This window comes from Dama dama, chromosome 27, assembly GCF_033118175.1.
Source record: "Dama dama isolate Ldn47 chromosome 27, ASM3311817v1, whole genome shotgun sequence".
NCBI lineage: Eukaryota > Metazoa > Chordata > Mammalia > Artiodactyla > Cervidae > Dama > Dama dama.
Window position 1 is genome coordinate 46,126,124 of NC_083707.1, and position 12,748 is coordinate 46,138,871.

At 42.9% G+C, this 12,748-nt stretch overlaps 2 protein-coding genes across 2 annotated transcripts in view; both read right to left on the minus strand.

Moving 5' to 3' along the window:
* Positions 1 to 12,748, minus strand: part of PSTPIP2 (proline-serine-threonine phosphatase interacting protein 2) — an 85,103-nt gene that overhangs the window by 18,154 nt on the left and 54,201 nt on the right. Inside the window, exons 3-5 of the mRNA XM_061130700.1 lie at positions 12,168 to 12,245; positions 6,073 to 6,107; positions 4,513 to 4,619 (exon numbers count right to left, since the gene is read on the minus strand). Of these exons, the coding sequence (XP_060986683.1) occupies positions 4,513 to 4,619; positions 6,073 to 6,107; positions 12,168 to 12,245 (220 nt within the window). The remainder of the gene's footprint in view (positions 1 to 4,512; positions 4,620 to 6,072; positions 6,108 to 12,167; positions 12,246 to 12,748) is intronic.
* Positions 1,787 to 2,314, minus strand: LOC133047500 (cytochrome b-c1 complex subunit 6, mitochondrial-like). The gene has a single exon (XM_061130734.1). It carries the CDS (start codon positions 2,248 to 2,250, stop codon positions 1,975 to 1,977), a length of 276 nt encoding a protein of 91 aa, XP_060986717.1. The 5' UTR covers positions 2,251 to 2,314; the 3' UTR covers positions 1,787 to 1,974.

Here is a 12,748-nt window from a genome sequence, read left to right on the forward strand (position 1 = left end):
GAAATGTGACCCCACGGGGAAAGACTCCCAGGCAGACAGATCCCTGCCATTGCAGACAGAGAGCTGTGTGGCTCACGTGTGCACCTCTGTGAGGTGCCTCTGTGAGGAGAGGAGAGTTTGTTCATAATGTTTCTTGATTTCCTGGGCTCCACAGAGCAGATCAGTTAGCAATGCTGGTCTGTCCATGGTCCTTCCTAGTCCAAATTTACACACTGCCATTCTTCCAGTTCAGGAGCTGTTATTATTTTATAGTTTATGGCCAAAGCCAGGCCTCCTTATCTCCAAGTTCTACGTAACACTGGCATCATGCACCTCTCATGTGGCTACAAAGCTCTATTGTACTTCATGCCATTCTTCTCTCTGGCTTCAAGGATTCCTGTATTTGTATATCAGCAGGATCTTAGAGAGCAGCAGTCTAGCTCTAACCAAACTGGTGTGACCCCTGGAGCCCACAAAGTGATATAGCTCAAGGCCACTCAGGGACACCCAGTCCAGCTGGCTGCTACCACCTTGATTTAAGTCTCCTCATGTCCATACTCACTTGTAAGGTGGCCTTTTCATGGTAACCCCAGTAAGTCATGAGTTCTTTTTCAGGACTTATTATGTAGCATGCAGGATCTTAGTTCCCCAACAAGGGATTGAACCTGCGCCCCATGCAGTGGAAGCACAGAGCCTTCACCACTGGACCACCAGGGAGCCTCTTTCAGGGCTCCTTAGGGACGTCTTTCTTCCAGGACTCATTCTTTCTGTTTAGACTGACTCTAGTGGAAATTTGATTACATTTTCTTATCAGTAACACAAAACAGTGCAAAGCCACAGCCCTGCATGCTATCAAGTGGAGAGAGGCAAGAGGAAGGGGAAAAGGAAGAGAGATGTATAATAATGGCCTGCAGTAAATTGCTGACTGAGCTGCTGAATGGTCTGTTTGTCTGTTTGCCTACACTCAGACTCTACTCTGAAAACTGGAAGTGACAATCTATGTGACCAAGGAGGTTCCCTTCTTCGGAGCTTGCTCTCGACACAGGGCCTTCTGCCATGATCACCCCTGTCTTAGCTGAGACAGTAAAGCATGATGTAGGCACCAGAGGATGGAGTGAGTGACCACGCGCTTCCTCTGTTCAGTTTAGGATGCTCTGGGCTGGGAAAGTACCTCAGCACCTAAAACGTCGAACCTCCTGAGCGTGGCTCCAAAGCTCCCTCCCTGCCTGCCGACCTGCAGGGTTGAGAACCTCCTTTCTCTCCGCCCTCACTCACACCGTCTTTCACACCCTGTTGGCTTTAGCTTCAGGGTCACTGCCTCCAGGAGGCTCCCCCGGCCTACCGGTTAGGTTAGGTGTCCCCACTGCAGGTTCGGCTGGCAGCTTCACCGCCTCATCTTTTAAGGCTCATTCCACCAGCATGATTACTGTCACATCAGTCTCTCTGGCCAGGCGCTATGCTCTGGGGGAGGGACGGCCACGGCCGCATTTGTCACCACCTTCAGAAAACTAGTTCTACAAGCTGCTGCTGCTGCTAAGTTGCATCAGTCGTGTCCGACTCTGTGCGACCCCAGAGACGGCAGCCCACCAGGCTCCGCCATCCCTGGGATTCTCCAGGCAAGAACACTGGAGTGAGTTGCCATTTCCTTCTCCAATGCATGAAAGTGAAAAGTGAGAGTGAACTCGCTCAGTCGTGTCCAACTCTTCTCGACCCCATGGACTGCAGCCTACCAGGCTCCTCCGTCCATGGGATTTTCCAGGCAAGAGTACTGGAGTGGGTCACCATTGCCTTCTCCTAGTTCTTTTTTTTTTTTTTTTCTGATCACTGGACTTTATTAAGATGAAATCACTGATAATTACACAGAAATTACTTGCCTAAGCCAAAATCCTTGAGATTCACGTGAACTCAGTTACACAAATAAACATCATGTTCAAAACCATGAGGAAATATCCCAATACCCAGGTGAGGAAGGCTGGGTTGAACAAATCGGCACACTTATTTCAAGCTGTTAAACAGTTTGTGGGCCACACAGTGGTCCCTTGCATGCAAGAAGTCAAAGAGCTCCTCTGTGCAGTCCTCCTCTGTCTGTGACCGGGAGGATACACGCTCGTCACAGAGCTCCAGCCGCTCCCGAGCCTTCACACATTTCTCCAGCTGATCGCATTGCTCTCTCACTGTTGTTAGAGGATCCACTAATTCCTCTTCCTCTTTTTCCTCCTCCTTGGGATCTCCGGACCCAGTCAGCATCCTTTGCTCGTCCTCTAGCCCCATGTCCGGCTGCGGCTCTGGACTCAACACAAGCAGCAACAGCGGCACCTATTCCACTTGAGGATCAAAAAGGCTTCTCCTAGTTCTATAAGCTAGTTCACTGAAAAGTTATACCAGCCATTCTATCCACACCTCCCCTGCCCCAGTTCACTAAAAGAAACCAACTGATGGATTTCCTTGATAAATGGAAATGGCTTAATTTCCAAGAAGTGAGAGACCAACGTGTGCAGGGTTTGACCAGTGAAAATGAGAAGTTAACATTGACACATATTCTCCAAAAGTTTTATTTTTTTTTAAGTATCTAAATACAGAAGTGGAACAACCCATAGTTCACTGTGATACAAGTAACTAAATTTATGAATAAACTTTGGACTTGGCAAAGAAAGCTCAGAAGCTGTTTTCCTGCTGTCGAGAGCGCACAACGTGGGGCACTTTGATGACAGCAGTGGAATGAGCCCAGGCTCCGCTGTTGCTTAAGATAATTCAAAATAGTTTCAGCTGTAAGAACTTGGTCTTTGTAACATGCTAGGAAGGGAAGTTTCAGAAGCCTTGCAAAATTAACAAAACTCTCCCTGAAACCAAGGGCACTTAAGACTGTGAGGAAACAAGCCTCTTCTTCTCTTGGTGGAAATCATGTGTGCACAGACCCTGGCTGTCGAAGGCTGAAAAATTGTAAACTCTTTGGAGAACAGGAAGGGTTTGCAATGGCAGACAAAAAGAGTCTGACCATCCAATAGATAGATGGGTGTAATACACATATACTTTGGGCCAGATGTGCCCCTCAAACCAGATACATGAACCTTGAATTTGTCTGAAAACACCCGACGTCATGTTCCTTAATTCTTGGTTTCTACCCTTCCTTCCGAGAAGAGGCACAGCTGTCCGGGCAGCTTATGAAACGACAGTGTATGGAAGGTAGTCAGGCTCTTAAGATGCCGCCACCCACTCCAAATGTCAAATGGCCATAAGGGAGGTCGGAATTAGACTCTGATTTAGAACCACAGGCAAAGTTGCTGGGATTGAGGCATGGGTAAAATCAGCGGTTAACTGGATACGCACACTGCGGACAATGACTTCCAGACAGTAAAGGGCCAGGATGAAGAAAGATCGCCAAGAAGTCCATGCAGAGCTGTCTGGAGTGACCTCCGTGGACATGTTCAGATGCTACATAGGGAAGAGTTTATCTCTCACATGAAGTTCATGCCAACCTTGGAGACCAGATATTAAAGTTCTGTGGGGACTTCCTTGGTGGCACAGTGGATAAGAATCTGCCTGCCTATGCAGGGATACAGGTTCGATATCTGGTCTGGGAAGATTCCATGTGCCTTGGAGCAACTAAGCCCATGCACCACAGCTTGAGCCTGGGCTCTAGAGCCCTCGAGCTGTAACTACTGAAGCCTGCAGGCACTAGAGCCCACGCTCCGTGAGACAAGCCACCTCCACAAGAAGCCCATGCAACACAACTAGAGAAAAGCCCTTGCGGCAACAAAGACTCAGCACAGCCAAAAAAATTAAACTTTTAGGACCAAAACAGAAGGGAGACAGAACAGAGGGTGGTCTAGTCTAAGGAACACTTTAACATAAATCTGCACTTCTTGTCTTGACCCTTCTAACTTCCTAAATGTTTGCCAATTTTATTAACTCTTGTTCATTCCCACCTCCTGCCACATAATTGCCCAGAATATATCCCGTCAAGGAAAAAGAGCCTGTATAACATCCACTTTGAAGCCAAAAGGACTTGAATTTCCCAGGACCTCTGTTTCCCTAATTGTAAAATAGAGTGGTTGGACTACATTCTGGTCTCCAGGGAGAACTGAGTCCCCTCCATTTCTTACCCATCCATATTGCCCTGACCAGGAGGAGGAATGTGAACTGAAAACCCACCACCTTGGATGGGCTAGACTTTTATGAAAACAGGGCTTTCCCTTTCCAGTCACAGTTTAAACAGTGGCAGCAGATAGAAAAAGGACAGGAAAGCAAGCTGGACCTCTGATTCTTGCAACAAGTTAAAAGAGAACTGACCTAGCATATAAGTGGGCACAGAGGCATCCCTGTCTAGACTGAGTGCCCACATGGTTCCCGATAAGTAATCTCATAGGTTAAAAGATGAGTGTGTGTGCTTGAGGTTGGGAGCTGAGCTAAACAGTTCAGTGAGAAAGCCAGCCTGGAGTTTTCTGCTGGAAGAAAGGCAACATCTTAATACATGTAAGATATAACACATAAACCCAACCCAACCACATAAACCATGTAACACATAAACCTTACCTTTTTTCGTTGTAACTTCTGCTTTTCCCTGAATTCTTCCATCTTCCTGGCTTCTTCTCTTAGAGTCTGTGCGAGGTGAATGTGATTTTGTGCCACATTGTCTACTTCTGCAAAAAGAATTAAAAAAAAACAAACCTACATGTCTGAATTCAAATCAAAGAAACCATATAAAAGGTTAAAACATATACAGAATTCTTGGGTACGTGGCAAAGTTAACCTGCTTCACTTGGTCACCAACATTTATTAAGCCCCTCCACATACCCAGCATTGCCCCAACCACTACAGCCAAGCCAGCAAACCTTTAGTTCAGCTTTCCACCACTAGCTGCACTAACCTAGTGTATGCCCAAGGCAGGGGAGAAGTTCATGGAGCTTGCATGCTAGCACACATTACTAAACCCACTACAATTTCAAATTCAATCCTATTTCTCATTACATGACTCTAAGGTTCTTCCCATTTCTAACATCTCATGAGCCTGTAAGAAATTTCTCTCTGGATAGAATGATTATTGGTGTTTTTCCCTTTATCTTCTGAGATCTTTGTAAAGAGCATGACTTACCTTTCAAAAAAGGTAACAAAAATTTTTTTTCTTGTTCCAAGGATACAAATTATAGATGGCATTAAAGATAGAAAGATTGAAAAAAAAAAAAGATACAAAGATTGACAGATATGACCTAAGAAAAAATTTTAAACTTGTGTGTGTCAAAATAACTTGGAATAAGGTTAAAAGAGACACAAAAAACTAGAAAAAAAAAAATAGCTATTTACGCAACAGAGTAAATAGCTATATTAAAAGAGCTTCAAATCAAAATACATTTATTTATTCCAGAGTTTTAAAATGGTTAAAGAGCATGAATTTTTTTAAAAGATTGGCCAAATGGCCAGTAAACATTTGAAAACATATTCAGCCTTAAAACTACTGAAAAAAAAAAAACCCACAAAATTTTTAAAATCCAGAAATATATCACTTTTTATCCTTCGGTTTGGAATTAAAGTTTGAGCATTCTTGGTATTGGCAAGCATGGGAAAAAACAGTACTGTGGGTGGGGGGAAATTTACCACTTTTTGAGAGGAAATGCGGCATTTTGTAGAATAAAAAATGTTAAATATAAGAGTGAGGCAGATTTATATGAAATGAAATGGAAAGATATCTAGCACCACTCAACTAGCTACAGAAACATGTTAAGCACATACTGTGCCACGTTAAAGTCCTTAGCTTGGAAGCACTAAGAACAGAAAATTTAAAGGCCTTAAACTCTGAGTCACAGGCCCAGGGAATGCTAGAAACGGACAGGAACCCCTGAAGACCAGGGCCAGGGCCTCGCCCTGGATTTCCAGTGTGAGAACCACTGCCTGAAGTGAGTCAAATGCACATGATGAAGTGCAGGTATAGACGGTTCTCCAATTGATTTCAACTCTGAAGGGCTATTCATCACCTTAGCAGTTGCTCTATTTTTTTTTTTTTTAAACCAGTATGAGCTGTTCAAGTTAAAACGCAGCTGTGATGACAAACACAGAGCTTGCCAAGGACAGCAAATGCATTTTTAAGGAATCACTTACGTTGCTTGAAGACTTCAAGGGCTCGCTTCAGGGTGCTAAAAAAAATAAAAGCATGTGTAGCTTCAGTTCTGGAAATTGGCTGTATAATTTTATTATAATACCACTGCATGTTTCTCCCAGCCCACGTCTTAACTGATAGCCTGTGATCTGATCTTTGCCCATGAGCTTGAGAAGACAACAAAAAGATCAAGGCTTCTTCAGTCTAGTTTCCTCTCTCTTACCCCTCAGTCCCAGGCTCAAGCATCATAAATGCTTTACTGTCCATTTGGGTGGAGCCAGATGCCAAAATTCTTTATGCTTCATTTTCCCCAAGGATAATATAGGAGTTATGATCCATTTCTCATAAGGATAAAAGTTATTCTTTAAAGTATGATAATTAGAAATATGATGTTGTTTTTGTTGTTCAGTTGCTAAGTCATGTCCAACTCTTTGCAACCCCAGGGGCTGCAGCACACCAGGCTTCCCTGTCTTTCACTATCTTCCAGAGTTCGCTCAGATTCATGTCCATTGAGTTGGTGAAGCTATCTAACCATCTCATCCTCTGTCGCCCTCTTCTCCATTTACTTCAATCTTTCCCAGCACTAGGGTCTTTGCCAACAAGTTGGCTCTTTGCATCAGGTGGCCAAAGTATTGAAGCTTCAGCAGCAGTCCCTCCAATGAATATTCAGGGTTGATTTCCTTTAGGATTGACTGGTTTGATCTCCTTGCTGTCTGAGGGACTCTCAAGAGTCTTCTCCAGCACCACAGATTGAAAGCATCAATTCTTCAGCATTCTTTATGCTGCAACTGTCACATCTATACATGACTACTGGAAAAACCATAGCTTTGATTAGAAGGACCTTTGTCGGCAGGGTGATGTCTCTGCTTTTAAATACACTGTCTCAGTTTGTCATAGCTTTCCTTCCAAGGAGCAAGCGTCTTTTAAGTTCATGGCCTCAGTCACTGTCCACGGTGAAATAAAATCTGTCACTGTTTCCACTTTTTCCCCTTCTGTGGCTCAGATGGTAAAGCGTCTGCCTATAATGCAGGAGACCCGGGTTCAATCCCTGGGTCGGGAAGATCTCCTGGAGAAGGAAATGGCAACCCACTCCAGTACTCTTGCCTGGAAAATCCAATGGACAGAGGAGCCTGGTAGGCTACAGTCTATGGGGTAACAAAGAGTCGGACACGACTGAGCGACTTCACAAAGGGACCAGATGCCATGGTCTTAGTTTTTTGAATGTTGAGTTTTAAGCCAGTTTTTTCACTCTCCTCTTTCACTCTCATCAAGAGGCTCTTTAATTCCTCTTCACTTTCTGTCACGGTATCATCTGCATGTCTGAGGTTGTTGATATTTCTCCCAGCAATCTTGATTCCAGCTTGTGATTCATCCAGCCCAAAATATGGATAAAAGCCAATAAAAGAGGGATTCAAACTATGGTTCCTGATCACCTCCTTTTTCATCCATTCTTCGGTCCTCAGATGCTTATTGCACATAAACTATGGGCCAGGCATGGTGTCAGATGTTGGTGATTCAGTGGTACAAGACAGACATCGTCACAGACTTAAGAGTCTTAACGGAAGAGACAGTCATGAACATGGTGTTCTATCACTGAAGAACAAGCTACCACAAAATTAGCAGCTTAAAACAAGACACATTTCTTACTTCACAATTTCTGTGGAGAAGACCATGACTCATTTTTCATACCTTCTGTCAATCTCCTTCCTTCTCTCCCTCATAACCCGCGGCTCCTCCTCCCTTACAGCTCCCCTTGCCCGTGGTTTTAGTTCTCCCCGTCCTACACTTCCTTAACATGCTTCCTTTTGAGGTGAAGTGGCTCTCGGGATTCTCTTGCTCATCGCTGCCCTCATGAATGCAGACCTCACTGGGATCACTCCAGCCACTCAAGAAGAAATAGGACTAAGTGAAGTCATGGTCCAGCCCCTAGCCACAGCAGCGTGGGATCATGGATCGTATTCTATACATATACGTGTAGGTGGCAAGTTCTGCTATTTTACAAACTAAAAAGCCTTGTATCTTTCAGCTGGCCTCGTCTTTTTTTTTGGGCCCCTTCTTTTAACTACACCTCATTTTTCCCATTCTGTTTATTTATCCTCAAACAAAGAGTCCTTATTTCTCCCTGCCTTTTCTCATATTAACATTCCCAATTATTACCAACACATCAAGCAGAAAAACATTAACTGCACAGTCTCGGTACACTTTCCCTGCCTTATGATATAATTTCTCAAGGAAAATGCACTAGAAAGTGTCCATATCTAAACAAATGCACAGCTGGTCCAGTAAGATGCATGAGCCTCACTCAAGAGCAGGCTTATGACTGGAATTAGTGAGAGAGAAAGCTGGTCTTGGCCTCAGATAGAACTGGAAGTCTTTCCCCATAATGAGCTGTGGAGCTGGAAAGTGACAGAGATGAAGTCTGTTCTGAGTCTAAAATTTTTCCTCCACCCTAAGTGACTGCTTAAAAGGCCACTAAGAGAGCAGCCCAAACTCTCTTCACTTTGTCATCAGCTTTGTTGTCCCACAACATCACTTCACTGCTGTTCCCCGCGTTTAGATGCTGACAACAATCCAAGGAGAGAACGTGAGCCTTGGGGATGGTGTTCTCATAGCATCCCTGCCCCGTCCTCACTGGTGTTCTCCTTAACTGTGGGAAGAGAAAATATCCCGCCACTCTCACAGACACTGGCCTTAAACCCTAAAAGGGTCCACCAGAAGCTACAAAGATCCACCATTGACTACTCTCTCAGAGTGGTTGATGAGGTGGAAAAAAATCCTACGTAGGCCCTGAACAAGCAAAGTCGTGCATGCTCATCGAGGGCATCTTCTTAAAGAGCATCCTGGAGGTGACAAAACCAGAAGTACCTGAACAGCCTTTCACTTCAACCTTGGAAACATAGTCCGCAGGTCTCATATCCTATTCACCTTCCTCTCTGAGAAATTCTTAGAAGGAAAACTGACAAGCTTTTTTCATAGAAGAGATTGGTGCTAGAATCTCTTGAAAAATTTACCGAGTTATAAATCAAACATGCAAGAATATAAGAAATACCACTTTGCATCAGACTCATTCTGCTAAATATATTTTCCAAGCAATACTATGTGAGAGAACATGGCTATTTTCCCTCACATCACCTAAAAACTTTTTGGATATCTTTCCAAGTGACTTATGCTTTCTTTATGAATAAACAAGGCTTTAGATCCACTGACCCACTAATCTTCCTTGAAACTACAGAACCTATCCTTGAATGACAATGAAATTTACCTAATACTATGTAGGTCTGACAGGTGAATATAGAAATGTTTTACATATTCAAAGACATGAAGCTAAATCAAGCAAGAAAAAAACAATTCTTAATATTTAAAACAAACAAATAAACTTAACTGTATATGAAACTGCTTACATAATCACACAGAGAAAATAGTATTTTAAGTGACCTTAGAAAACAATATTCTTAGTGGTATACAAGGTCAAGAGGAACTGCAAGAGGAACTGCAAAAAGCACTGTAAAGAAATGTTTCATTCAGAAGTTTCATTGTTAGTAGCTGTATTAATATCATTTTGAAACATTTTAATATATATTGTCATAGAAAGCCAATAATTATGCTAATATTGTCAGGAACCAAGATTTTCTATGTAAGAGGAAATAAATATAAAATAAAAGAAGTGAATTAAAATAAAACAAAAAATAAAAAAACAAATGAAAAAAAGCAAAATAAAAATAAAAAATAAATAAATAAAAATTTAAAAAAAGAAGTGAATTATAAATTAAATTGGAATTAGAGATATCAATATGAACTCAAGCTTTTAAAATCTGTCCCCTGGGACTTCCCCAGTAATCCAGCAGTTAAGAATATGTCTTGCAATGCAGGGGTCATGGGTTCGACCCCTGGTTGGGGAACGAAGATCCCACATACCGCGGGGCAACTAAGTTGTGCAGCAAAAATAGGAAGTCTGCTGGCTGCAACTAAAACCCAAAATAGCCAAATAGATAAATAAATAAATACTAAACAAAATAAAATCTGTCTCCCGAAAGAGCCTAGAAACAGTGACATCTCTGTGACAATGACCAATGCTAGAACTCAGAGTTTCATCTATAAATATGGCTAATTACTAGGAAAACTTGGAGAAATACTTAGTAAAATCTAGTTGACTCCAGATTTAAATTCATAAAAAACTACACTAAGAAAATATGATGAGTATGAATAATTGTTAAATTTAAGTGATGGATTCACAGCCATTCAATATGTTTGCCTTTTTACTTTTCAGTGTGTTTTAACATTTAAAACATCAGAAATATAAATAATATAATCAACAAATAAATTCTCCATGTACTCATGTCCTATGTCTGAGGGTAACATGTTCTTTAAGGCTTGCAGCGTGCTCAGTCGCTCAGTTGGGTCTGACTCTTTGTGACCCCATGGACTGTAGCTCGCCAGGCTTCTCTGTCCATGGGATTCTCCAGGCATGAATACTGGAGTGGGTTGCCCTTTCCTTCTCCAGGGGATCTTCCTGACCCAGGGATCGAACCAAGTCTCCTGCATGGGCAGGCAGATTCTTTACCACTGAGCCACAAATGCAGCAGCCCCTTTTTAAGGCTTATGTAACTATTAATACTTTAAATATCTCCCACGTTTTCCTCCTCCTCAGTAATTCAGTACTTTGCAATCTGGAATGAGTGGTGTGTGGGTGTGGGTGTATGTGTCTTAGGATCAAAGGAAGAGAAAGGGAAGGGCAATGTCTTGTCTGCTCTCACTATTGTCTCTGAGCGGACACAGACCTCAGGGCGGGTCTGCCTCTGTCTACAGCACGAAGCAGTGTGCATGACAGCATGAGGTACAATCACATCTGCAGAGATCTGCAAAGGTCTGCCTAAACTATTTCCCCCAAGTCTCCCTCAGTATGCTATGTTACGGAAGGAATCTAGACATTTCCATGTGCATAGGACTGGCTACATAATTTGTGAGGCCCACTGCAAAACAAAAATGTGCCACTCTTTGTTTATAAATCACTACGAATTTCAAATAGTGACAGCAAAGGGTAAGAATCCACCTGGTAATGAAGGAAACTCGAGAGAAGCGGGTTCAATCCCTGAGTCGGGAGGATCCCCTGGAGAAGAAAAGGGCTACCTACTCCAGTATTCTTGCCTGGAGAATCCCACGGACAGAGGAGCCTGGCAGGCTACAGTCCATGGGGTCGCACAGAGTCAGACATGGCTGGTGTCAGGGCACATAGCAGCACAAAGAGTATTAAGCCAGTTCTGGAGCCCATCTACATCTGCGATCCCACATGACTGCCCAAGTCAGCCTTGCATATGAGGGACTGTGCTCCCAAAGTAGGCACCATGTCTGGACATCTCTGTATCCTCAGAGTGTTCAATGAATGATGGAAGAATGAATAATTGAGGTACAGAATCCTCACATCAATGGTGAGAACTATGAAATGATGCAAAGACAGCTATGTGTTTCATATAATATATACATATATACCAGAGAAGGCAATGGCAACCCACTCCAGTACTCTTGCCTGGAAAATCCCATGGACAGAGGAGCCTGGTAGGCTGCATTCCATGGGGTCGCTAAGACTCGGACAGGACTGAGCGACTTCACTCTCACTTTTCACTTTCATGCATTGGAGAAGGAAATGGCAACTCACTCCAGTGTTCTTGCCTGGAGAATCCCAGGGATGGCGGAGCCTGGTGGGCTGCCGTCTCTGGGGTCACACAGAGTCGGACACGACTGAAGCGACTTAGCAGCAGCAGCAGCAGCATACACATATACAAATATATATATATAAAACAATAATACACTGTACTGAATTTCTAGCATAAAATTATGCATAATTCTACCTATAAAAAGTATACACAGAAAAAGACTTCAAGGAAAATTTAGAAAATATTAATAATGAGTTATGGCCTCATAGTTCATTTTAGATTTCTTTCTGTATTTCTATTTTTCACAACTGGAAATAAGGAAAAAAACTAAACATTTTTTTCAACCAACACATTTCACCCTACTGCCCAGGTCTGTCTGATGAAATGACAGGGGCTCCTAAGTGGTATCAGACAACCTAGAAACCAGAAAGAAACGTGGCACCTACTTGGTCTCAGACTGTCCACATGGCTTCTTCCTAGCGAGGCTGAGCAGATCTTTGCCATATCTCTCTTCAATTGATGCCCTAAGGAGAACAGGAGAGAGAGTTCTGAGTCCTTCTCAGAGCTGATTCTTATTTATGACACATGGCACCTCCCTTGAAGGCAAACTGCACCTTTTACATAGAAGCTCACAAGTGGAGTAAAAGATATTTCCATCAAATGCTGCACTCCTTAGGCCCAGCCCTCCCTTCTTCTCTACGAGTATCCTTTTACCAACCTAAGAGGTCTCCTGCATTGCAGGCAGATTCTTTACTGACTGAGCCACCAGGGAAGCCCCATAGAGTTTTCCTTTTTATTGTCTCCATGGTTCTGCTTTTTCCAGAAGGTCACGTAGTTGGAATCATATGGTATGTAGCTTTTTCAGACTGACTTCTTTCATTTAGCAATACGCTTTTAAGATTCTCCCATGTCCTTTTGTGGCTGGATAGCCCATTTCTTCTTATTGATGAATGATATTCCATTGTATGGCTGTACCACAGTTTGTTTATTTGTTCACCTATTTGAAGGACATCTTATGTTGTGAAAG

What these genes read in the sequence shown, in the direction of transcription:
- LOC133047500 (XM_061130734.1), bottom strand. Translation starts at nt 2,250, where the DNA reads ATGGGGCTAGAGGACGAGCAAAGGATGCTGACTGGGTCCGGAGATCCC.